The sequence below is a fragment of the Salmo trutta genome, chromosome 40 (genome assembly GCF_901001165.1).
Source record: "Salmo trutta chromosome 40, fSalTru1.1, whole genome shotgun sequence".
Taxonomy (NCBI): Eukaryota; Metazoa; Chordata; class Actinopteri; order Salmoniformes; family Salmonidae; genus Salmo; species Salmo trutta.
Genome location: NC_042996.1, coordinates 20,469,043 through 20,496,928, shown reverse-complemented (window position 1 = coordinate 20,496,928; position 27,886 = coordinate 20,469,043). Strand labels below are relative to the sequence as shown.

The window sequence follows — 27,886 nt, the reverse complement described above, 5'->3', positions numbered from 1 at the left end:
GTTGTACCTCGAGGACACTTTGTTTAGGATACAGTCAAGTGGCAATAGTTTGTTTACACGTCAAAGTAGATTTTTCCAACATTTTCCCATGGTCCTTCAGACACTGCACACGAGCTCTCTACTGTAATTTCTGCAGCTGGCCGAGTGGTTTTCAGAATCCGGATATGATGAAAATGTTTTAGACCAAACTTTTATCAAGCGAACCAGCAGAACGTCGAGGACATTAGGAGTAATATTACAACTTTTCCCGCGCGATAATCGGAATAAAGCGAATCATTGGAAACGGATTGATAACTTTTGAGATATTTGAATTTACAACTAGTGCAGAATTTTCAAACGAGAAGGCGTTTCACTATGGAGGAGGGATGGGAATAAGTCAAACTTGAGGCAGGGAGTTGTCATGTTTGTAAGGTACTTATCAACAAACGTATTATGCATGTGTTTACAGTGCAGGCCTATGTGATTTATTCGATAATAAATAACCATATCTATAAATGTAAACGACTTAGTTGTAGGTTTCCTTGCCGTTTCTGTAAGGCAGTAAAATGGGAAAATTCCACTAACTTTAACGACATATTGTGGGTTGACGTCACTCATACTCTGCTCTCTATGAGAGAGAACCAGCATTGTCGTTAACTTGAGTGGTAATTTGTTACTCAAATCTACATTCAAATTCCCAGGGTTAGGGGCTAAGGAGGAAAAGGAGGCTCATCTTTATCTGTCGTGTATCTCTCCAAGAGGACTGTCTCATGTCCACGGAGACTGTCTTACCTCCGGAAGGGCCTGCTGGGCCAGGGAAGAACCTTCAACAGGAGACAAGTCCTCTTCTCCCAAACTCTCACGGTATGACAATATACTGCTTATAAAGGCTGACAACATGACTCTTATGCAATTGTTGTTTTACTTGTTCTGTGAAGGTGTTGTACTTGTGCTCTACATCTCTTTCACTTTCAATGAACACTGGTGTCAATTTACCATTGAGGGAATATTCCATCAATACTAACTTGGTCAAGATGGAAGATTAGTCATCATTGAAATCATGATCTTATTTTCCTTGCATGTCAAAATCCATCAGCTCACTCAGAACAATAATAACAACCAACATGAACCCATTCCCCTAAATTATATTCCTGTCGTTTTACCAGACATCAGTATCTATACACCAGCATTAGGCATGTTAATGTTTTCATTATTTCGCAATAAAGATTGAAGGAACGCCTTGGTGACTATTAGCAGGAACCACAGCCAATTATAGTTTTTAATTAACTCTCTAGTTGCCCGTAAGATTATAACATGTAAAATAAGCTTGGCCCTGTTTTTTCTTTTTTCTTCTTTCAAACAGCCCGTGAACCGTTACCCATCCTATTTATACCAAGCATCATTACAGCACTGTCAAAAATAGCAAAGTAGGACAGAGTAAGCAATCACAGGGACGGGTGGCAAATGGATTTCCACTGGACCTTCAAAGCCTTTCTCAGTTAAGACTGGATTTCCCCTCTCTCAGGAGGCTGTAGATGTTTTGAGAATAGGCAAATGTATTTCTAACTGTAATCACTAAATACAGCGATGCATCACACACTGCTACTGTAAGTGTGCATCGATCTGAGAGGGAGGGAGTCACACCAAGACTAAAGACTGGCCATCTATCAGCCCCTGCCTCTGGCTAAGATTGGGCCATATCTATCTAGAGCCACTGTGGCTCATTCATCTATCTGCCATTGCTTACTAAACAGAGCGGCAGCATTACAGGCCTGCGACAAATACATCATCCGGCTAAGGAAAATAACATTTGCCATGTTGTGCTGAGCCATTCGTCACCTTCTTTTCCAGAACCAAACAACATGAAAGGGCTATGGTTACAACCAAAACATAACACACCCCCCCCCCCCAAAAAAAACTTTCAAAAACAGGAATTGTCTGAAGCGAACGGAATTTGTTTTTTCAACTATGTCATAAAGACTCCCTGACAAAGGTCATGCAGCCGAAACGCGTGAGAATTTTTGAACTTTGTTTCCATTGAACATGCTATACAAATAAAGGCCTTTTAATTGCATGAAGAGTGCCTTGGTCCTCACTTTTTTTTTATGTCATAAAGACATTGTAGATGTTTTTGATGTTGTAGCCAATTAGCTAAACATAGCAGGAATGGAGATGATCATTTAATGTACAGTATTTGATGAGGGATCACATAGTACTAATAATAACGTCACTCAGAGAGATGGGTCTGACCTTTTTGCATAGTTATCGGAGCAGGTTTTTGCCTACGTCCGTTTTTCAATATAGATGAAGGCTGTCTTTATGGTTGTAACAACTTTGGCAGGTAGTGCGCACCCGAGAGTAGAGAAAATGAGATCCAGAAATCTGGCGTTGGCTTTTACCTGAACCGCCTTGCTCCCGACTCTGTTGTGTAACCTTTCGAACAAAGGACAATGTTTTCTCTGGCAAAAATAAGGCAACCCTGACTTGGCTTGTCCTTCTGTCCTTGATATTAGTATTACGTCCACCGAAGTTGACCTTCTCATCACCGTTTACATCTGTTTCTGAGTAGAAGTACATAATGCAACTTTATTTTGACCAGTTGAGTTGTTCAGTGGGAGTACATGCTAACAATCTCTCTGTCTCTCTCTCCCACCTTCTTTTTCTGCTAAACAGTTGTTCATTTTCTTATGTTCTGTGCTTTGAACCTAGATGCTTGTGACAGTAACGAATCATCTGAAACTACAAACCCATCCGGAACATCGTGTCCCAGTGGCACGTCCACTGAAGTACAAAGTCACGTGACGGGGGACAACACGACCTATTGTGACCCTGTTCGAAGTAAGTGTTACAATGAGGGGCACCTTGGGAAATCCTGCTGTTACATGTTTGCCCAGATCCTCATCTGGGATCCACATAAAACACAATACCTAAAAATTGTATTATACACATTGACAGAAGCACTCTAAACATGTATAGCCTTGTGCAGTAGCCAAGCTCAGCTATCATACCTGAGCAATGTTTTGTCAGGACCTTCAGACTTGTCATAAGCTGGCATCATCAATCAACACTTGTTGTCACTAGGCCATGTGGCAGAGTAACATATTTATTTAACCAGGCAAGTCAATTAAGAACAAATTCTTATTTTCAATGACAGCCTAGGAACAGTGGGTTAACTGCCTTGTTCAGGGGCAGAACAACAGATTTGTACCTTGTCAGCTCGGGGATTCGAACTTGCAACCTTTCGGTTACTAGTCCAACACTCTAACCACTAGGCTACGCTGTATGCCCGTTGACAGATGGTCCCTGTGAAAAGTTACCCTCCAAGTTTCAGAGAGAAATGGCAAGATAGTTTTGAAGTCTAATACAATGGTCTTGTGGGATTAAATAACAATCACATGGGAGGAAGTAACATGCGTGTTCTCTCATTCTGCTATAATGACCAATAGTTGGCATGGTTGCTCTTCTAACCCTTCAGCTTGCTGTAGTGTGAGTGAGGAAATCCTGTTGTGGTTTGGCTTTGACTGTCTAGGCCCACTTGTTTCAGCTTTCAGTGCACTTTAATCTTTTTAGAAGGCAATCATAGTGTTATACATGGCGTGTTTGCACTGTAGCCATGTTTAGGTTGAAGCAGATAACATGCTTAGTTGTCCTTTATTTGTGAGATAAGAAATCTCCCTTACTAGCACTGACTTTGCTGATAGCTACTTTGAGGAGAAATGTACTGTGATATGTGGTTGTCCCACCTAGCTATCTTAAGATGAATGCACGAACTGTAAGTCGCTCTGGATAAGAGAGGCTGCTAAATCAGGGTTTCCCAAACTCTCTGGTGGGGCCCCCTAGGTGCACGTTTTGGTTTATGCCGTAGCACTACACATCTGATTCAAATTATCACAGCTTGATGGTGAGTTGGTTATTTGAATCAACTGTGTAGTGCTAGGGGAAAACCAAAACGTGCCCCGGGGGGGCAGGACTGAGTTTGGGTAACCGTGTGCTAAGTGACTAAAATGTAAATATGCAACACGCCTGACATATCCAGTTACTAATGAAAGAAGGTGCCATAGCAACAACAAAGGAATCTGTGGTTATTTTGCAGTCAAGGTGATACACACTTGGTTGTTTCTTAACCCTTTACACTCATACCAGTATACAAGTTGAAACTAATAAGCATCTAAATTGGAACGTAGCGGCTGTACAGTAACACGCTATACATAACGTCAGAGTTCTGGCTCTGAGCTTCACAGTGCTGTTTGGGTTTTGACAGACAGACGTTCTGAGGTTGAGCACCGCACGCGACAAGAGTTAAAGACTGTTCTTTGCGTTATTAAAGTGCATTGAAATGACTTAGGAACTGTGCACACTTTGGAGAGGTGTGTGGCCACGTGGAAACACCAGTTAGTCATCAACCAAACTCCTGTCATTTTTTTGGTCTTATGATGCACCTAGCTCACGTTTTCCAGGAATAGTCTTATCATGTTACTGAATGTCTCTTGAGTATTTTCAGATTTCGTTATCAACAGATGCGGCAAAATGTACAGTAAATGTGAAACGCAGATAAAACCACTAGTGTAATGGTTGGATTCAGTCTTGTCAGGTGAACTGTGTCCTCACCTTTTAGTGTAATAATTGTCCCGTTATCGCCAAACTGTTCCCTTTCAACTGCTTCCATGGTTATGCATATGCTTTTCATATTTCTTCTGTAAAACATTTCAATTCCCACGAGTGTAAAGGGTTAAGCAATGTAAATGTTGTGCCCTTTTGTTCAGCAGAAATAATAGGGGAAACAACTAAATTGATTGGGAAGTTCTCACCGTTTGTTTTTGAATGGAAAGTGAATGTCAACCTATTTCCAACTCTGAGTCCCACTGAGTTAGAACAGAACAGGTTGTTTCTATTATCACAGTTCTTTCCAGAATGTTCTGCCAATTCACTGCCAACCAATCTCTTGTCTTGAGGTGTCACTATTAACCCACTCACAATGCCTCTTACTGCTCGTCATTTAACCTGCCAAGTTTGCCAAAGCAATATTTTACACTTAAATCACACTGCCTTCTGCCAAGAGACTTAAGCAATCTCATTACCTGAAGATTGACTGTTGTTTGAAACAAACTTGATTATCCACATTCCAGGTCAGAATAGTACAGCAGTAGAATCAGAAAAAGCAGCAACTCGAACTCCACTAAAAACTTATTGTGTTTCCAACTCCATCGGGAGAGTGTGTTGTCAGGCAACACTAATAGCAACAACAACCTGATTGCTTCCATCCATGTAGCTGTAAGAGGATTGTTTACATTCTGAAGCAGCAGCTATTTGTTTCTAGGCTGTTAAACTTTTCCAGGGCGCCTTTTCGCTAATGACTTGCCGTTGGTTTGTTTACCGGCGCAGTCTTCGAACAGGGATTTTTAAGCAAGAACTTGTCAAACTAAGGTCTCTACTGTAGCTAGCAGGTGTAAGTAGGTGTTCTGATGGTCATGGAATTTTGGATGATGGTAATTGGCCACCCAAATGACCGCGGTCACCGTAATAACGGAATGGCAAAAATAAGTGTTTTTAAAAAACATTGAAGTACATTTTCTCCTCTCCGTTCCTGACAAAAATACGTTCCAATGCATCAGCCACGTCTGTTAACATAATTTTTATGGACTTTCTACATTACCATTACAATTATTGCATCACAATACCAGGCAGCCATTGCGAGTGTACATGAGTTTACCAGTCAAATTGCCACACTAATGTAGGCCGTCCTGTCTTCAGTCAGCTGTTCGTTCCACACCCAAATAAAAAAATATGTGTATGTACATATTTTTTAAAGGGTTATGACTGTTAATTTATTTTCATGTAGTTCTTCATCCGTAACTTTCGGTTACAAGGTTATTGTGCCAACCCTAAGTGTAGGCTATGTAGTGTACTGTATGGTGTACTGCATTACTTGCATGTGAAATGCATCACTTTCATCTAAAAATAAAGAAGTCTGTGCCAACAGTTTTAATGTAGCAATTGTAGTCACCCCCCACAGACTGTGTTTGGGGAATATGAAAGTGAGGGAGACGACAAATCTCCTTTTGAGCGAAAGGTACAGGAACATGTTTTAGTCACTTCAAATAATGATTAAAACCTAATCTGTGTATAGAGGGCCTGCTTGACTTTAATGAAGCCCTCGCTTACTGAAACAGGAAATCATCTTACTGACCACGTAGTGCCACTTTATTCCTTTTTCTTTCCTCCCGCTGTCCGATTTTCAACTTGTTGGGTGCCCTAGGCTGCATGGGATCTGTCTGGGTCTGTTGTTTTTTATTAGCCTGAATCAAAACAGAAAAGCTGGTGCTTGTTATTTGAACTTGTCTATTTCTGTCTTAAAGGGTAACTTCAGCCCCAATTTCAGCCTTTGCCTAACCCCTCCCCCCCCAGAAATGATGCATTCAGGTGAGAAGTTGTGGGTGGGGGGATGCTCATAAATATTCATTTTGCTGGTGGGTAAACTTAGTTGTACCTATTCCCAACACTTTCTCAACAAAGCATACTTACCAGAAGTCCACTGGCACTCTGATAATGCAATTCTGTGCATTGCGAGTATATTAGGCTCTGGATAGTTGTCCCAGATTGGTAAGGCGCTGAGTTCTTTATCTATTGCCACCTGTGGTGTAAGTTCAAATCCCCCATGGGGCACAAATAAAATTGAAATGTGGACTCTAGATGTCGACCGATTTAATCGGAATGGCCGATTTCAAGTTTTCATAACAATCGGTAATCGGCATTATCGGACACCGATCATGGCCGATTACATTGCACACCACGAGGAGACTGCGTGGCAGGCTGACTACCTGCTATGCTAGTGCAGCAAGGAGCCAAGGTAAGGTGCTAGCTAGCATTAAACGTATCTTAGAAAAAACAATCAATCTTAACATAATCACTAGTTAACTACACATGGTTGATGATATTACTAGTTTATCTAGCTTGTCCTGCGTTGCATATAATCGATGCGGTGCCTGTTAATTTATCATTGAATCACAGGCTACTTGGCCAAACGGGTGATATAACAAGCGCATTCGTGAAAAAAGCACTGTCGTTGCACCAACGTGTACCTAACCGTAAACCATAAACATCATCATTGTTAAAATCAATACACAAGTATATATTTTTAAACCTGCGTATTTAGTTAATATTGCCTGCTAACATGAATTTCTTTTAACAAGGGAAATTGTGTCACTTATCTTGCGTTCTGTGCAACAGAGTCAGGGTATATGCAGCAGTTTGGGCCGCCTGGCCCGTTGCGAACTGTGTGAAGACTATTTCTTCCTAACAAAGACAGCCAACTTCGCCAAACGGGGGATGATTTAACAAAAGCGCATTTGTGAAAAAAAGCCCAATCGTTGCACGAATGTACCTGACCATAAACATCAATGCCTTTCTTAAAATCAATACACAGAAGTACATTTTTTTTAAAAACCTGCATATTTAGTTAAAAGAAATTCATGTTAGCAGGCAATATCAAACTAGGCAAATTGTGTCACTTCTCTTGCGTTCATTGCACGCAGTCAGGGTATATGCAATAGTTTGGGCCGCCTGGCTCGTTGCGAACTAATTTGCCAGAATTTTACGGAATTATGACGCAACATTGAAGGTTGTGCAATGTAACAGCAATATTTAGACTTAGGGATGCCACCCGTTAGATAAAACACGAACGGTTCCGTATTTCACTGAAAGAATAAACGTTTTTTGTTTTCGAAATGATAGTTTCCGGATTTGACCATATTAATGACCTAAGGCTCGTATTTCGGTGTGTTATTATATTCTAATTAAGTATATGATTTGATAGAGCAGTCTGACTGAGCGGTGGTAGGCAGCAGCAAGCTTGTAAGCATTCATTCAAACAGTACTTTACTGCGATTGCCAGCAGCTCTTCACAATGCTTTTAAGCATTGAGCTGTTTATGACTTTAAGCCTATTACTCGTGAGATTAGACTGGCAATACTAAATTACGTATTAGAACATCCAATAGTCAAAGGTATATGAAATTGTCCTATAATAACTACAACCTAAAACTTCTTACCTGGGAATATTGAAGACTCATGTTAAAAGGGACCACCAGCTTTCATATGTTCTCATGTTCTGAGCAAGGAACTTAAATGTTAGCTTTTTTACATGGCACATATTGCACTTTTACTATCTTCTCCAACACTTTGTTTTTGCATTATTTAAACAAAATGTAACATGTTTATATATATATATATATATATCAGCCGATTTAATCGGTATCGGCTTTTTTTGGTCCTCCAATAATCTGTATCGGCGTTGAAAAGTCATAATTGGTCGACCTCTGGTGGACTCGCATTTATTGCGTTCTTGCTTTGGGAAGAAAAGTGCAATCATCACCTTCAAAATGAAAATCAGGGAATCAATTCAATCCAACCCGCATTGCAGTATTTATGCAGTAGCTCTTTTTGGGGGGGGCTCACGAGTGGCGCAGTGTTCCAAGGCACTGCATCTCAGTGCTAATTTGTTCTTAACGACGTGCCTAGTTAAATAAAGGTTAAATAAAATAAAAAAATCAATTCCAATGGTCAAATGAACTCTAATTGGTTTTGGGCACTGTAAAAAAAAAAAACTACTACTACCAGGGAGACCCCCCTGTTACAGGTATGGTTTCACTTTTCAGAATTAAAAGTATATGGGCACAGGAAAAATATCTGCCCCTTGTGGGATTTGAACTCACAACCAGTGAACTATGTATGAGCCAACTGTTTTAGCAGACTGTGCCAGTCATAGCGATTGGGAAAATAGTTGGCATGACCACCATTGTCATCTGTCTTTTGACAATGGATGTAGCAATGAATATAAACGTATAATCCTCATAGCCTACACTACCGTTCAAAAGTTTGGGGTCACTTAGAAATGTCCTTGTTTTGATTGAAAGCCAATTTAAATTATTTAATTTTAATTTTAAAATAACATCAAATTGATCAGAAATAGTGTAGACATTGCTAATGTTGTAAATGACTATTGTAGCTGGTAACGGTTAATAAAGAAAAAAAAATGGAATATCTACATAGGAGTACAGAGGCCCATTATCAGCAAGCATCACTCCTGTGTTCCAATGGCACGTTGTGTTAGCTAATCCAAGTTTATCATTTTAAAAGGTTAATTGATCATTAGAAAACCCTTTTGCAATTCTGTTAGCACAGCTGAAAACTGTTGTTCTGATTAAAGAAGCAATAAAACTGGCCTTCTTTTGACTAGTTGAGTATCTAGAGCATCAGCATTTTTGGGTTCGATTTGATAAAAAATCAGCTGTTTCTAGCCACAATAGTCATTTACAACATTAACCTTGTCTACACTCTATTTCTGATCAATTTAATGTTATTTTAATGGACAAAAAAGTTGCGTTTCTTTCAAAAACAAGGACATTTCTAAGTGACCCCAAACTTCATAAAAGCACATAGGCATGTGTGAAACAGTAAGCAAAAATGTTGAATTTGATCATATGTGGAAACGTGCCTTACTGCCTTTTGAATTTCGTGTAACGTCAGTAGTCAAGGAAGCATTTAGCTAAATATATTGGCACACTCCACATACCAAGACCATTGCCAAATAAGGCACGCTGTCATCTGCTTTTATAGTAAGCCTTGAGGTGGTACCACCCAGCACATCTAGAAGGGAGTGGATTTCATACTGAACCTCTCCCTTGAGATGACATAGAGGAACCTTCTCAAGCTAGAGTAGAGTTGATCCGCTTGGGGTAAAAAGAGCTAGATTTACTGCTAAAAGACAAATATATTGCTTTTGCAGCAAACTGTTAAAATGAAGACCAGAATTGAAGTGTTTCACTACAACTTAACCTAAAACAACTGGTTTCAGATATTTTTTTTAAGTTACTCTTCAACAGTTAAACTTGCGTTATTTAGCTGAAGTTATTTCTGACCTTAATTATGCAAAGCGTGAAGGGCATGTATGTTCAGATCACTGTCTTTTGTTAGAGCCCTTCACCTATAAGGCCCCAGTATGTGCCAGCTAGCAGGGTCTTGTGTGGCTCGGCCCCTAGGGGAATACACTCAGGTGATATCTCCTCCAGACTGGGCTTTGGCTCTGCAGGCCCGGGCCTTAAATAAATTGCCATGACCTAACGCCAGTTTTAGGTGTTTAATCGCCACATTATTCACTGTGATTGTCAAATAGTTGAAGTGCTCTCGCTGTGGATAAAGAAGAACCCTGGCTGCTGAACTGATTATAATTTTTATTTTTTTTTATCTTGAGGGAAATTCTGAAGTGAAGTCGTGAGGTCAAATAACATGGCTGTCGCCTTGAAAAGAAATACATTAGTGTGGCCTTTGTGTGAATCCCTGATTGTGCTTTTACTCTGGAAGCTTCAAGGTTATTACCCGGGTGCAGAAATTACCTTTAGGTAGTTCATATTTGACACTTCCAATGGTAGATGTATGTTGATGAATTGTTGCAGAAGAGCTTGCTTATTGATGCCTCAATATAGCATCTATGAAATGAATGCAGAATAGTGAGATATCCAGGAATCGTCATTGTTTTTAATAGAGTTGTGTAAAGATGAGTTAGACGCACATGCAAAATGTAGCACCCTAGTAAACAGGGTAAGATCCTGTGAACTTCAGAAACATTACTATATTCAAAAAATGTGTCATTTATTTTTTTGTGCTATTCTTTCTTCCAAAAAGAACAGCATGGTTGTTGTTATCCAAGAGCTAAATCTTTATTGCAATCCAGCAGACCCCTGTCTCTACTGAAAAAATGTGTCTAAAGCATGAGCGCATTAAAAACAGAGGCGTAATTTTCAAGTGATTACTTACCAGTGGGTCATGGAATCAAAACAGTATAAATAGGGTGAAATGGTAGCACAGAGGTTGATTAAAATGGCCATTGTAATTATTTCCTCATTGTCTTGCTGTAGATGTATTTCATATGGAACATTTTAAGCATTCAAATGAGTATTTCCAGAAGTGTTGAAGCATTTTCATTGTGGATGTTTTAAACAAAAAAAGAGATTGAAAATAATGATTAGATACAGTGCCTTCGGAAGGTATTCAGACCCCTTGACTTCCACATTTTGATAGGTTACAGCTTTGTTCTAAAATTGATTCGTTTTTCCCCCTCATCAATCTACATACAATACCCCATAATGACAGCAAAAACAAGTTTTTAGAAATTGTTGCTAATTTATTACAAATAAAAAAAATATCATATTTACATAAGTATTCAGACCCTTTACTCAGTACTTTGTTGACGCACTTTGACAGCGATTACAGCCTTGAGTCTTCTTGGGTATAACGCTACAAGCTTGGCACACCTGTATTTGGGGAGTTTCTCCCATTCTTCTCTGCAGATCCTCTCAAGCTCTGTCAGGTTGGATGGGGAGCGTTGCTGCACAGCTATTTTCTGTTCTCTCCAGAGATGTTCGATCAGGTTCAAGTCCGGGCTCTGACTGGGCCACTCGAGGACGTTCAGAAACTCCTGTTTTGTCTTGGCTGTGTGGTTAGGGTTGTTGTCCTGTTGGAAGGTGAACATCTTGAGGTCCTGAGTGCTCAGGAGCAGGTTTTCATCAAGGATCTCTCTGTACTTTGCTCCGTTCATCTTTGCCTTGATCCTGACTAGTCTCCTAGTTTTTACCGCTGACAAAACATCCACCCAGCATGATGCTGCCACCACCATGCTTCACTATAGGGATGGTGCCAGGTTTCCTCCAGATGTGACGCTTGGCATTCAGGCCAAAGAGTTCAATCTTGGTTTCATCAGACCAGAGAATCTTGAGAGTCTTTAGGTGCCTTTTGGCAAACTCCAAGCTGCTGTCATGTGTCTATTACTGAGGAGAGGCTTCCATTTGGTCACTCTACCATAAAGGCCTGATTGGTAGAGTGCTGCAGATATGGTTGTTCTTCTGGAAGGTTCTCCAATCGCCACAGAGGAACTGTAGAGCTCTGTCAGTGACCATCGGGTTCTTAGTCACCTCCCTGGCCAAGGCCCTTCTCCCCTGATTGCTCAGTTTGGCCGGGCTGCCAGCTCTAGGAAGAGTCTTGGTGATTCCAAACTTCTTCCATTAAAGAATGATGGAGGCCACTGTGTTCTTGGGGACCTTCAATGCTGCAGAAATGTTTTGGTACCGTTCCCTGATCTGTGCCTTGACACAATCCTGTCTCGGAGCTCTACGGACAATTCCTTCGACCTCATGGCTTGGTTTTTGCTCTGACATGCACTGTCAACTGTGGGACCTTATATAGACAGGTGTGTGCCTTTCCAAATCATGTCCAATCAATTGAATTCACCACAGGTAGACTCCAAACAAGTTGTAGACACATTTAAATGTAAACAGGATGCACCTGAGCTCAATTTCGAGTTTCATAGCAAAGGGTCTGAATACTTATGTAAATAAGGTGTTTCAGATTTTTATTTGTAATACATTTTCAAAAATTCCTACTAACTTGTTTTCACTATGTCATTATGGGGTATTGTGTGTAGATTGCTGAGGATTTTTATTTAATCCATTATAGAATAAGGCTGTAATGTAACAAAATGTGGGAAAAGTCAAGGGGGTCCGAATACTTTCTGAATGCACTGTATGTACACCTCCATCTATGTTCTGAAATCGTATACACAAGTATTTCTAATGTGTGGATATCTTCTCACCGCCATAATGCAAACAAACAAGGTTATTGGCTATGGAGAACGAAAGAAACAGACTATGGAGAACAAAATATTGTTTTGCAGTGTTGGAGGGAGGATTTGAATACTCAAACACATTCAAATTGTCAGTTTTGTAATAATAGTAAAACACACAGGCCTAGATCTCATTCCCTAGTTTACCTGTCTTCTTGGAGCAGTCGGAGCAGGTGTGCACAGAGCTCCGCTATATCAACTCTACTGCAAAGGCTCTGCTGCATTCCCTCAACAGCAATGCCCTAGTGCAGCTCCACTCTGTTGGTTCCCAAACCAACTTCACAACACAGCACAGAGGTAGTGCCTTGGAGAAAAGAGAAGGAAGGCTCGCTCACTCGCTCGCTCACTCACTCACTCACTCACTCACTCACTCACTCACTCACACACACACACACACACAGGGTCCCACTTCAAATGAGAGCGGTGCAGGGGGGATTACTTTGCTTCTAACAGGGTTTTGGCTCCAACATTAAGGTTAAAACCCTTTTCTATTACAGAGATCTCTAGTGATGTTGCCCCCACGGTGTTTGCAGGTTCACCACCTCTCTGGTAGGTCATTCTGCCAGGGCTCTGATCACTGGACTGTGACTGGGGACCCGGCTGGGCTGGCTCCATTCAGACACAGTGCAGACGGCGCTCCCTGGCTAGAGCTGAAATCAATACGTCCGTCTCCGTTAAAAACCCACTCAGAGTCAGACTAGCACCTCTGTACCCTAGTCTGATCACACAGCTTAAAGCCCTGATTGGCACCTCTGAAGACAAAGACCATTGACCCACAGCTGTCCCATTAGCTGTGGTTAATGCTCAGATTGATACTGAGCAAATAAAGGAACCATGTCTATAGATATTTTTTATAGACTGACTGCCCCATACAGACCCTATACTAGTTGGCCTTTATGGACAGCTCAGTTTTGCCTAGTTTCTTTTGTCATTTGTTGTTTTTACTGTGTGTTGATTTGGAATGCATCTGTCCTCCTCTCAGGTGCTGTTAGTACAGTAATGCCCTCCCTCCAGATGCATTGTGCCCCGTTTGAATTTCAAACAAGTCTGTTTCCTGTGGAATTTGTAGCTAACATCAGCATACAGATTTAGACATTTGTGGAATCTGTGAGTCATCAATGTAACTGAAACTGAAAATAATCTCCTCATCCCCCCCTTCACTCCACTTCGCTGTTGCTTAATTTTGGTTTTGAGTCGTCGGAGAGAGGGTGGAGCACTCTGAGTATGGAGTCTGGCAGCTCCCCTAGGCCTGCTCTGAGTCACGTCATAATTGATCTTTCTAGAAAATGTGGTAGATGCCTGTGTAAAGTATAAATCTGTGCTATATGTGAATTTTCACAAACTTGTGAAGACATGTTTACATTTGATTTTACTATGTTCCTCTCTTGCTCTCAGATGGAAACAGATTGGGGAAAAATGTTGATTTTATAAAGCTTAAGACAGAATCACAGCACAGGTTTCTTTTTTTATCTTAGATGAAAAGGAGGGAGAAAAGTGTAATTCAACAGTGCTCAGATTTTAAGGCTGTGGTGGATGTCCTTGATCTGTTCTGTTATGCTACATTAGCACCACTCAAATTAGCAGCACACCAAATTCCACACAACACAAGAGGGGGAAAGAGAAGAACTTCAACGCCTGTGAGCTTTTGGCGTTTGCACAATGTGAATGATTTTCCTCTTTGTGATTCATTTAAGAGAAAACGGCATCTCAATGGGTGTTTTTAATGATTTAGATAGCAGTCAGACATATTAATCTCACCAAATGTTCCATTTTGAAATCGAAGGATAATTGATGATAGCCTCCACCTCCCCCAAGAGCGCCTGAAAGGTTCAGGTCGTCGAATCAAGCTCTTGTCTTTCAAGTGGCCTTCTCCACTGTAAAATGTAATTAAGCAGAACAAGGTCCGAAGGGGTTATTTCCCCCCCCCCCCTCAATCAGTGGCGAAATGACCAAATTGGAAATGAGTAAATCCCAGACGCCCTGCTTTCCTTGTCATTGTTATCAAGAGGGTGAGAGAGAGGCAGTCTAAAAGAGGGAAGGAAAGAGACTGCAAACAAGGGAGAGAGAGGATGGCTCAGAATATTAAAACACTCAAGTGTCAGATCACTACAGCAGGTTACATTTGAAGACCCAAATTTGAATGATAATTTGTCACAGAGAATTAAGTGTGCCACAGTGAGAACCAGCTGAGTAGTAGTAACTTTCCTCATTCAAAACAGCAAGAAAATAAGACATTACTGCAGATATGGATGTTTCCCCAGGAATTAGATGCTATATTATAAAATACCATCAGAATAGAGGGTAGGAGGGCTAATGGAGTTAAAACACTTCTGTCGCATAACATGTCACATCCTGCTGATAGAGTATCCTATCAGAGAAGGTCATTTAGTTCCCTCAACGGGCACAGATGACCCGTCGTCACTAGGCTAAGATGAATAGAGCTGTGTGTGATCAGTTGGACGGTTACCTTTTTAGTATAGGAGTGATCTTTACCACGACAACCACCACGGAGTCATCCTGAGATTGTCACGTTTTATTCTGTTGAAGCATGATACATGTTCCTGTTACGCTGCATGTGTTGAATGTCTTCCTGCTTTTAGATGAATGCTAGTCTGTCTCCATTAATTAGTTAGACTAGGCTAGTTGGACTAGCTTATCCAAGCTATTCTGAGCTACAGCACACTAACACTCATCAACATTTTCACGCTAGATTTTCTATTTAATCAATTTGAATGCAATTAAAATGCAATTTTTACGCCTGATACTCACATGTACAATGATCACAGCCTGGGTTGTGTTGAGTAGTAGTTGAAAGGACAATTCATGATGATTCTGACATTGCATGTCGCTTCCAACAACCTGTCCTCTGACACAATAAAGTCCTTGTCACAGAGTTGGAAGGTCAAACTGTAAATGAGCTTTGATATGCCGAAGGAAAATTTTAAATCAGAGCCTTTGTAATAACATTCATGGTGCTATTTTTTCCCCCCCTTCTCTACATATAATTCCCCTGGTTTTGCGTCTATAACTATGGGAATGGGAGACGTATCATTTCTAATGAGAAAATATATCCCTTTGGATTGAGCAACCCAGCCAGCCAGACATTACAGGGGTGTTTGTTAGGAGGGGAAACGCCACCCCGGGCTGTTTAGGGGATGATGAGACCGCTGCTAGGTCATTGGCACATTCCCAAATTAGCATTTCGATCAACCAGGTATAAGGTCGGAACATGTATAGGAAACATGTTTATAATATGTACATATGTAATGAGTGCAAAGATAAACAAACAAGTTACTTGAAGAATTACCATTTGAAGTGTCTTTCAGTGTTTTTGAAAGAGATGCTCCTGTTGGATTAGTTTACATCTTGTTTGTCATATTTGTCTTTTTTTTTTTTTTCCTGTGAGTATTCCACAGTGCATTTGACAAGCATGCTGTATCTGGCTAGCTATTAGGAGATGGGGCTGGATGGATCTGTTTAGCCTGCTGACATGTGACATTTGAATAACTAACTGTATGTTCCTTATGATAGGCATCCTAATAGGTCTCTGCAAACAGAACTCTCTCTCTCTCTCTCCCGTTAATATTAAAAAGGATTGAGCCATAGAAGCACAGCGTTCTAGTTTTTAATCCAGCTCATGCCTTACCTATGATTTACAGTGTAGTAATGTGCAAATTACAATTTCCAAGCTGCCCTGTTTTGACCTCTTAGTTATATTATTGTTTATACAGCACATTTGAGTTGATGTTCATATTCCTGTGTCTTCCTGGTGGGTCAGTGTGATATACTCGTGTCTTTTGGGTGCAATTTTGAATTCTTCCTATAGGACCTATTTTCTGGCACACACAAAAAAAAGTAGGTGTTTATACACAGTTTTACATACAGAGCGATCCCGCACACAGACCGTAGTGCGCTCTAGGCGCACCGGCGCTGCTGTCCCCATGGCGTGGGGTACTACTTGCTGAAGACTTGGTGACAAATGGCAATTATATTTGTGTGTTCTTCATGAATCCATCAAACACTGGCCTTTTAAAAAAATGCTCCCGAGATATTTGAGCCTGTCAGATATAAGGGACCAAATTGGGATGCTGCTTAGACAGTCAAGAACCACTCACCCCCAGTTCCCTCTGATATGTTTGACAGCCTGTGTAGAGGAATACTCCATGTATTATTCAGCTACAGATGTACACTCTCAACAGTTGTTGTGTTAGAAATAGGGTGGTTAGAAGTCCAATTTGAAGTGTGTTTTTTCTTCCTCTCCTAAACATGTTTTTTTAATGCCATCTGTCAGGTTGTGTACGTCCACCAGCTCCGAACAAGTTTTTGTGGTAAACCACTCAACTGTTCAATTTTAATCGCTTATGATTATTTAAACTTCTGGGAGGATGTATTTTTTATTTGTATGGGGGTATGTTTCCTTGTCTGGATAGGAACATTGACTTTGCATTGCATTTATATTACATAGGCATTTATATTGTATACCCGATCTATAGAGTATACAGTTGTTATCCAAGTTGATGTTTTACTGTTATTGTCTATTGCTGCTAGTTCTATTTCTCTATTATTACCAGAAGGAGTTCTACAGTATATTATACGTTCTACTAGCTAGCTTGGTTCAGTGTGGTTACATGGTTCATCATGCCATCATCTTTGGCAGGATCATCATTAAGGTGATCAATGATACTGAATATTACCCTGTTCCTGTTAATTCATCTTTGTCTCCCATTGCCTTCTCTGGATAAAAATAAACATGTCTGCCAGAGACACTGGGAACCTGTCCCTGGAAATGTGTCTTCCTAGACTCGCACTTGAACCACTTTCTAGGCTTTCTAGTGTGTCGGAAACCCAAACCGCTGCTTTTTTATCTGCTGGTTTCCTAATAACTATTTATACTTTGTAAATTGAAAGCTTGACTTTCTCCAAAGGGAAAGGTAATTATGCTGGCTGAGGCAGAGAATAGACAGACTGTGCGTTGGTCGTTTGTGGATGCCTCCATGACCCCTGTATGAGAAAAGAGACTGCTTTATTATACAAGCTGCTATGGATAATTTATTTCATAGGCAAGTGTCATCTTTTAGGCCAGAGTGTGGCGTCACATAGTCCTGCCTACATACTGTGTTTGTACCTACCCAGTAGGCTATGTCAGTAAAGGGTATTGAGCTTATTATATATCATTTTTTACATTTACCCCTTTTTCTCCCCAATTTCGTGTTATCCAATTGGTAGTTTGTCTTGTCTCATTGCTGCAACTCCCCTACGGACTCCGGAGAGGCGAAGGTCGAGAGCCATACGCCGCACTGCTTCTTGACACACTGCTCGCTGAACCCAGAAGCCAGCCGCACAAAATGCCGTCCAACTGACAACCGAAGTCAGCTTGCAGGCGCCCGGCCCACCACAAGGAGTTTCCAGAGCACGATGAGACAAGGAAATCCCGGCCGGCCCGAACCCTCCCCTAAGGCGGACAACGATGGGCCAATTGTGCGCCACCTCATGGGTCTCCCGGTCACGGCCTGCTGTGACACAGCCTGGGATCGAACCCGAGGCTCTAGTGACGCGATGCAGTGCCTTAGACCGCTGCGTCACTCGGGAGGCAAGCTTAAGATAACTTTTGTACTAGTTTATATTATGGTGTGTTTGTTGCCGATTCTGAATTCCACTGTTACAAAATGTGCCTTAGTACAGAATAGATTGTTGATGTTCACTATAGAAGAACAAAGTTGATGTTACATGTGGATATGGTGAAAGAAAACAACAAGAAATTGTTGAATCTCCTTTTTAGCCACCGTAGTTTACTAACAATGTCACGTAAAAAGCTGTCAAATTCATCAACCTGGGTTTAAATCAGAGCATAATGAATTCTCCTTTGTGCTAACCAGTTGTCTAATTCAAATTGCATTGAAACCTGATCCCAAAAGTCTATTTGTTTATAGAGGCAGCATGCGGACCACTGTACGAGGAGACAAAGCAGTGTCTGTTTTTAATTGCATTGTTTTGCATCTACATTCTCGTCAGAGAGGTCTCGCTGGGTGCTGAGAGTGTTGTAAAAAAAAAAAAAAAAAAAAGGTTGGCAAGATCTCGATTTTCCTTTCTCTTGTTATCACTTTGCTCTAGTTGGTGAGCAGACAGGTATCGAAAGAATGGGCATTTTCAGATCGTTGTTTGGTGCATCCACTTTGACTTGGAGAAGTTCAGGTACAGTAGTAGCACTCTGCAAATCAACACTACATCGTGTGGCTGTCGCCAACAAAGTTCCCCTGTGAGTGTTGTATTGCCGTATGGGCCGCCGCTTGTACAGCACTCGCACCCTAAAATGCAGAGTTTGTGAAAAAGAAAGGGGGAGAAACTCTAAAGAGCTGAATAATTCAACGGAGATCAATAAGTCACCATGCTGCTACTTGTCTCTCCTTTGTGATGCAGATAGAAGGTAATGCAGGAGCTAGCTCCCTGTAGAGCTGAAGGTGCAGGAGTCTCTTCCACTGGAAATGTCAACGCTCCCTTTATTTTATCAGATGCCCGACATTCATTTGTTCGGGGGTTGACTCTTCATGGCTGGCTGCTACCTGTCACACGTGGAGCGACTGTAAGAGTGTGAAGAGCCAGAGCTTTGAGAATGGGGAAGGGAAATCACTACTCTACTGTAGCAGAGGCAGGAATGCATGATCAGTCTCTCTCTCTCTCTCTCTCTCTCTCTCTCTCACCTGGGTGCTTCTCCAAGAAAACGCTTGTTCACTCACTGTACAGGGATACTGTACTGTGTGATCATTTGGCTGTGGTGAAGGTTGCATCCTCTTCTGTGCTCTTTTATTTGTTAAGGCTCCATGATGGCAGTACAAAAAAAGGGCAGTTGTTGAAGGTTTAGCCTCGGGATTCCCATATCTGTTCTGATGGTATGAAAAGATCAAAATGAGAAATCTTGAGGGTTACAAAAAAGTAATCTTAAGTGACTTATTTGGTACTTGTCATGAGCACCCAACATAACAAAGACATGCAGTACCTTGAACCTTCTAAACATCCTTCTCTATAAAACCTGAGTAGAGAATAAATGCCATGTTTTCAGTCAAACATGCTGAAAGCACAGTAAGTGCTCTGTAACTGAAAAGAGAGGAGTGTGACATTTAAAAAAAATAACTTTTCCCATCCAGCTCAACCTCAGCCGCTGCCCCAGCCAACCGCCTCTGCGCAGAGAGAGCCCGACGAGGGAGGAGAAGATGCTGCTTCTGCCAGGAGTCAAAATGACCACCAATCCTCCACCGGCCTGAGTAACGGCAATGGAATCCGCCGGCAATGTTCCTGTGGGGCGGAGCAGCACAGGAAGCAGCACCCATCGCCCGGCATCTCCCAGAAGATGCAGAGCCAGCTTCGTTCCAGCCTGTCGGTCAACAGCGACAGCAGCAGACGGAGTAAGGGAAGCTCCACCGGATCCAACAAGCCTGGGACGTTACCAGAGGGTGAGTTATAAGTACTGGGCGCCGGCTGTACACACACATACTGTCTTATATAGAACACACACTCTCACCAGTAGGTAAGTACTGTGCTCCAACTTAAGGTCATTCGAGTCACTCACACACTAATAATCACACAATGAACACACATATCCTTCATCTGCTTTGCTTGACTTTCCCCTAGCACTTCATCAACACCTTTAGTGCAGGTCTTCCACCATTAACATGCCATTTGTGGAGGGGACAGAATAGATAGTCAAAAATGGACAGATTCTGTCGGTTGTCTTATTTTAATGATGAAAGTACACTTTCATTTGGCCAAGGCCTACTTCCAATGGCTTTATTTTCCTCAACAACAATCGAAAGGATGGATTTTACAATTCAGGGGGAACCATCATTTTCTCTGGTGTTGTGCGGAGGTGTGTGTAATGAAGGTGATTGGTGTTCTGAATGACTAATGGTCAGTAAGGTGTGACCCGCTAATGAGGCTGAGCCGCCCAGGTTGCCTGCGAAGTGTCATCCCTCCTTTCAAACCTCCCTCCCTCTGCATGGGCCCATGTCTGTCCTCCAGTCTCCAGCCCCACTGTGGCTCCTCATTAACAGTGGCTCTGTCTGTCTGGGAGTCACACACACGCACATCCTCTTTTTTATCTCGTAACAGCTGTCTGCTATCCATTATCTAACCTGCCTGCTGCTCCCTGCTTATCATCGCCTCGTCTCTGACTCCGCTCGCTTTGTCTTTTACTTTGTCTTATAGAGGAAGAGGGAGTAAAAATAAGATGGGATGATAGGAAGTGTGAAATGTGTGACACAGTGAGTTCCAAAAGTATTGGGACAGTGACACATTTTTTTTATGTTAGCTCTGTACTCCAGCACTTTGGATTTGAAATGATACAATGACTGAGGTTGAAGTGCAGACTACCAGCTTTAATTTTGGGGTATTTTCGTCCATATCGGGTGAACGGTTGAGAAATTACAGCACGTCTTGTACGTAGTCCCCCCCATTTTAGTGGACCAAAAGTATTGGGAAAAAATTCACTTGTGTGTTAAAGTAGTCAAAAGTGTATTATTTGGTCCTATATTCATAGCTCACAATGATTACATCAAGCTTGTGACTCCTACACACTTGTTGGATGCATTTGCTGTTTCTTTTGGTTGTGTTTTCAGATTATTTTGTGCCCAATAGAAATTAATGTTAAATAATGTATTGCCATTTTGGAGTCACTTTTATTGTAAATGAGAGTAGAATATGTTTCTAAACACATCTTCATTAATGTGAATGCTACCATGATTATGGGTAGTCCTGAATGATACCCTCAAATTAAAGCTAACAGTCTGCACTTCAACCTCATTGTATCATTTCAAATCCAAAATGCTGGAGTGCAGAGCCAAAACAAAAGACTTTTGGAGCTCGCTCTGTGTTTTTATATGGATTGGGAAATTTGAGATTGTCATCACCAAGGTTAAGCTATTTGAAATATGCAGCATATTAATGGTAGGGCTAAGACTAACAAGTGATAGAGTTCCCTATAAATATAAGATATGATACAAGTTAAATATTCACCAATGATGTATTCCACCTGTGTCATGTTTTTCTTCCACGTCTTAATTGGCAAAGAGAAATAGCAGCAACAGTTCAATAAGTCTGTCTCATTACAGCTTTTGTGTTGCTTATTTTTCGACTTGTGTTTTCTTAGTCAATATGTTCACACTCAAGTATTTATCTCCCGGTGGAAAACAGCAAGCTGTTGTGTTTTAATGTTTACACGGATTACCATAATCTGTTTGCCTGTGAAATGAGCTACTAAACAGCTCTTCTGGAAGAGAACCTAGCTCAGGGGATTCTTGGCACATGTTCTCTAGCACTGAAATAAAGCTGTGCTAAGTTCTGTATACGCTACTGACTGAAGAGTTGTTTACCGCTCGTCTTTTAGTCAGGCTGGGGGTCGGTTGGGGCCTTTCTGTGGTTTTTATTTGTTGTATAATCAATTATGATTTGAGCTCCTTAAGTCCCATTCAATACTTTTTAAGACCTTTGTGGTGACTGATTTGGAATGCTGTCTTTTGCTTTCTTTGCTCTGTCGTCACACCTTGGTTTGTGTGTATATTCCCCGTATCCACAAGTTTGACCCTCATTCATGCGTTATGGACTTGCACTCTAAAGGCTACTGCATGGGGTGGGCCTCTCCTCTCAATCGCTCTCTCTCCCTCCCTGTGCTTGGCAGGCAGCTAGGCAGTGTCCTGGCCCTCCACCCAACAGTCTCTCTTCATTTGAATGTTTTCGTTTGGCTCGATGGTGTGCACCCATTCCAGCTTGTTTTATGTCATGCTGCTCCTCTTTTTGATGTGAGCCTTTGGAGTTTTTTTTTTTCTCCAGATGTCTCAAACAATTTCCTCTCATGCGCTCGCCGCTGTTTTTGGCCCTCCAGAATCTGGGCATCTTCGCCGTGTCCTGACATTAAACATGAACGATCTCTCACTGAGGCGGTGTCAATTTGCGCCGTATTTTTCTTTTGTGGTAGGAGAGATGTCTGGCGTTCTTGTGTACATGACCCAGCCAACTTCTGTACGCTTTCACTAATCGCTGCCGTTGAATTATACATCCAAGTGAATAGCTAACTGCTTGATGCTATGTACAGTATTTAGTATCACCAAATGTAAATGTATAATGTATCAGAACAGTGTACTGTTCTGGTACTAGCTTAATTATTGCAAGGCGTCTTTCAAGGTTTGAGAGGCTTTGAGGATTCATCATTTGACATTGGCAAAGTTCTGCTCATTCCACTTTCTCTAGTAGTACACAAGCGCTTTCAGTTCTAGAATACGGTGCACAATATGTATAGGCACAGTATCATGAATTCATGTTTTTTTTCAATAACTTAATGTCATCGTTTCAAATGCTGACAAATGAAGCGTTTCTTCGAAAGTGTCTCCGTTGTAGTTTTGCCTATGGTTTATCTGCGTTCAAACATCTTTGGGAACACAATTGTATCGTTTCATGTTGGCATTCTATCTGGTTTGTATCCGATACAGCGCTACTGGTCAAGCTTTGCGGCCTGCCTGTGTGAGGAAGGGGAAAAAACTACTTTGATTGCTCAAACATGAGCATTCAGCATTCCTCAGCCCGTCCCATCCTCTCCTCTTTTCCTTCTCCTTCGTTCTCTTCCTCAAACCAAGTCAGAAAGGAGCCCTGTCTTTCTGACAGGCTGAGATGGTCTGATGAAAGTTCTGAAAAGGCACTCTGTTTGTACTGGCATTTTTCTGCATCCATATCCATATCTTGCAGCTCCAAAGCTCTGCTGGGCTTTGACTACAGTGTGGGTAGAGGTGCATGTTCTTGCCGGACGCGGTGGTAGGGACAGCCTTCTCAGCTCCTTGCATGGTACAGAAAACAGCACGGCAGAGGAGATCTGTGACGTAGTACACAGGACTTAGTACAAAGATGTTTATTCATTTCAACTAACATTGTTTAAAATGCTTGCATGTGCTTTGATTATTTTAATTCTACATGTTCTTTACTTATTGTTTTGTCTAAATCTGTTGTCCGTCCGTGTATTTTTGTATTTTTTACTGTGTACCACCTGATTTTCATGTAACGGACGTTAGTGCATGACATCACTTACATTCTGAACAAAAAGCTGAACAAAAAACGGAATAATAAATTCCATAAAATAAAACGACAGCTGTCTCATTGGTGAAGCAGAGAGGAGGGTTCTCCATCCTTTTATTGGAAGACAACAGTGATTTGGCGTTGTGCTCCCCAGCCACGTAAAAGGTCGAAGAAGAGGTTGAATGTTAATCAGTGATGAGGAAAACGGCAGCATTGGCACAACAATTTGCCAGGGAGAAGAATTCGGACTTTGCTAATCAGCTTTACGTAATCATGTCTGCATTTGCATGATAATGCCCCAATTATTTAGAAAGCTGCTAATCAAAACTCAGAAGTGGAATTCAGTCCCTTTTGGAATTTTCCCTGATTCCATTTGTCTCTCCTTCCTCCTCCCTGCTTAGTCTGCACCATCTATTCAGTTAATACTCTCTCTTATGCACCTGAATGCACATGCACACACACACACACACACACACACACACACACACACACACACACACACACACACACACACACACACACACACACACACACACACACACATATATATATATATATATATATATATATATATATATATATATATATATATATATATATTATATATATGTGTGTTCATGCCCACACAATACACACACCCAGTCATGGACACAGTTTCATCCAGAGACAATATTCTACTATTGACTATACTACTGTTGTTCCATTTCATTCTGTGGTTTTGTCTGTTTTGCACATTATTTTGTCAGTTAATAGTGATAGTCTGTTATCTTGCCCTATTTACTGTTAGGACATTATCATACTGTACGTGTCTGAGTAATTGGCCAGTCTGATTTGTGACTGTATAACTGCCTGAGCCCTGCTCAAGGCTTCTGATTACAAAGGACCAGGGATTAACTTGCTCTGTTCCAGGCAGGGGTTTTAATCAGATTTTTCCCACTGGCTTTTAATAGGCTTTAGTTCTTGTTTTCTGCTTGTTTTCTTTGTATTTGATCATGCTTCGTGTGGTTTTCGGTGTTTTTTTCATCCATCCTTCATCCTCCACCCGTCTCTGTGGACATGGTGTGTGTTGGACCCAGACTGCTGTGTCCACTGCATCCTGGCCTGTCTGTTCTGTGAATTCCTGACCCTGTGCAACATGGTGGTGGCCCAGGCTAGCTGTGGCACCTGCACCTCGGAGGTCTGCTGCTGCTGCTGCTGCGCTGAGGACATGGGAGACGACTGCAATTGCCCCTGCGACGACATGGACTGTGGCATCATGGATGCCTGCTGCGAGTCCTCCGACTGCCTGGAGATCTGCATGGAGTGCTGCGGCATCTGCTTCCCCACATAGGAAGGACCATGATGGGGATGGGATTGGGAATGATGGCCGTAGTGCTACTGTTACCTGTACTTTACACTCCAGCAAAGGGAGGGAGAGAGGGAAAGTGTGTGTGCGTTAATGGTGGGTGCGGTGTGTGTTAGCATATGTGCGTGTGTACAAGTGCGTGCCTTCGCTATAAGCCCACACAGAGAGATCTATTAATCTACACTGGGCCTCTCTGCCAACATGCCCAAGCGGGGGCCAAAAATAGTTTAGAAATGCTTTTGTTATGTACCACAAGTATAAAAATGTTATTTTAATTGACCAAAGTGTGTTTTCTGTTGACAAATATGTTAATCAGCTCTTTAAAAAGAATTACTTTAGATGCCTTATTGGATTGAAAGATCATCTCTATCATTTCAGGAATCCTATCCGACTGACATCTTTGCCTTAAGTGTTTTTTCACTACCAAACTGTCAATTCCTGACGCAAAATCAAAGGAATACATATATTTTACCTTGATATTTAGCAGCCTTTTAGTGTGTTTAGTCAGTACTGTATGACACTGTAATAACGTTGATGTTTCTGGGATGTGTTTTTCCTACTCATATTAATACACCTTCATGACACACATTCATGAACAATCTGCGTCAACCGATCAGAACAGCCGTAGTTCTAGTCCATATCTACTGTAGTTTGCAAAACGATACATACTGAAAAGCTTCATGTAAAGAAAGTTTGAAGATCAGCACTAAATCAGGTAGATTAGTGTATACCTTTTCTGTTAACAATGTATTTAATCACTTTTTGTTCTGTATGTAAATAATGTACGTGCTTTGTAGGACACATTTTAGTTGTCTTTCGGATTCAAGTGTGCTTGAGTTACTTACAAAACTGCACAAATTAAACTCCATTATGTATAACCAATGCTAATCTCGGAAACCTAGAACTAAAATCTATTGCTTGTTAGTTGTCCCATCCCAGTGTCTTTTGACAGATGTTACGATACTATTTATGCTACGTAGTCTAATAGCAAAATATCTAACTGTGTCAACAAATCTCTTTGAGAAGAATTGATGGATCACAGGCAGGGTTAACTACAGGGTTAACATGGAGTTAAAGGACATCTGGGTTGTCAGGCTTTGGAGTATGCTGCCATTGCTGTTATTAGATCAGAGGAGATTTTGATTTAGGCCTACTGTCAGCAGTTCACTCCAGATATGAGTGGTATTATTCTTGTCAGATTGTTCCTGATTGTTGGCCTGATATAACTAATGATTTAATGAACATTTGAGTTATACTGTAGCGTGTGCCCTTACGCAATGTTAAAGCCATATTGTTGGAAATAATGGTTTTAGTCTATCCTGAAGACTCTCACCATGGTTTTCACCTGTCAATCTTTCAAGCCGTGAATATACTGGATATACATTGGAAATACTGGCTTCCTGGAATATACAAGGGATAAGAAATTTGTCCGACTGGTGAATTGCACATTTTCTTATTGTAGGAAACAATGTTTTTATATTGTTGACGATCAATTATTTGCTCAGTCTTACACTCACTTTGATTACATACTGTGCGGTACGACTGTTACTTCTGTGACGTTATTTAGCATGTATTTTGGATACTGCCTCCAGTATTACTTGTTCAACTGCACTCTTTAGGAACAGAAAGTGATAAGGAATTATAACATGGCTGACCCTATTTGCCATAAGCGGCTTTTGGATTACAAGTGAATGACTCGCAACACAATAAGGAAATATTCTTGACTGTCAGATTCGGAGGAGAAGAGAATCCTAAACTAATGCACAACTTTTTTTCAGCAGATTTTTTTTTCTCTTCTTAATTCTGTGTATCAAGTTGAGTTTGTGGTGAATCATTTTCTCGGTCTCGAAGAAAAGATTTGCTTTGATCTTGTTTTAGTGATACTTAACACGGGGACTCATTAGTGTGTTGCTATTCTAAATGGTAATGTTCCTTCTCTTCACACCATCAAAGATAATGTGCTGTCAAATCTTAGGCTTGCTTCTCTAATGGTGGATTGTTATTATGTTTAAAGGAGTTGGAAGGACACCTCCGCAGCAGATAGCGTTCCGTCGCGCTCTGTATGAAACTAAGCCGCAGACCTCTTAACATTCGTATGATGAACTAACAGTCTTTCTCTGGATATGCAGGCCTATTAACAGGAACAACACTATAGATAATGTGAAGACATAGTATTTACATGTATTTATCTTTTTCTAAAACTAGTATGTTTTTATATTCTGTCCATGAGTTGATGTGTATGTGATATACTGTACCGTCTTCACCGTTTCTATCTTCTAGAAGACCTCTTTTCACTGCATTTAGCATACAACACACTTTGTAGGTTGTTATACATTAATTCAGAATCATGTCTGAAATAATAAAACATTTAAAAATAAGTATGAATGTTGTAAATGAACTTTTATTACTTGTCTTCAGATTTGCTTTTGAGCCATTGTGTAACACTTTCCTGGCATGGAAGCAGATCTGTTGGCACTTTAGCCAACTGTTTTGTCACTCCTTGTCATGCCGTACCTAGCCTTGGCATGAGATTAACAGGATGAACACATGGCTAAAGCACATACAGTGCATTTGGAAAGTATTCAGACTTTGTTCGTAGAGCTCCAAGACAGGATTGTGTCGAGGCACAGATCTGGGGAAGGGTACCAAAAATATTCTGCAGCATTGAAGGTCCCCAAGACTACGTTGGCCTCCATTATTAAATTGAAGTTTGGAACCACCAAGACTCTTCCTAGAGCTGACCGCATGGCCAAACAGCAATCGGGGGAGAAGACCCTTGGTCAGGGAGGTGACCAAGAACCCGTTGGTCACTGACAGCGCTCCAGAGTTCCTCTGTGG

General features: G+C 41.2%; 1 protein-coding gene across 2 annotated transcripts; it reads left to right on the top strand.

Moving 5' to 3' along the window:
- Positions 1-27,426, top strand: LOC115180060 (myoD family inhibitor domain-containing protein). 2 transcript variants are annotated; one of them, XM_029741956.1, is made up of 5 exons: positions 1-411; positions 739-843; positions 2,689-2,817; positions 19,794-20,099; positions 24,780-27,426. In XM_029741956.1, the coding sequence occupies exons 2-5, from the start codon at positions 750-752 to the stop codon at positions 25,031-25,033; spliced, it is 783 nt and encodes a 260-aa protein (XP_029597816.1). In that variant the 5' UTR covers positions 1-411; positions 739-749; the 3' UTR covers positions 25,034-27,426. The 2 variants fall into 2 exon arrangements, with proteins under 2 accessions (XP_029597816.1, XP_029597815.1); XM_029741955.1 differs by having other exon boundaries at positions 5-411; positions 681-843.
- Positions 27,427-27,886: the final 460 nt, after the last annotated feature.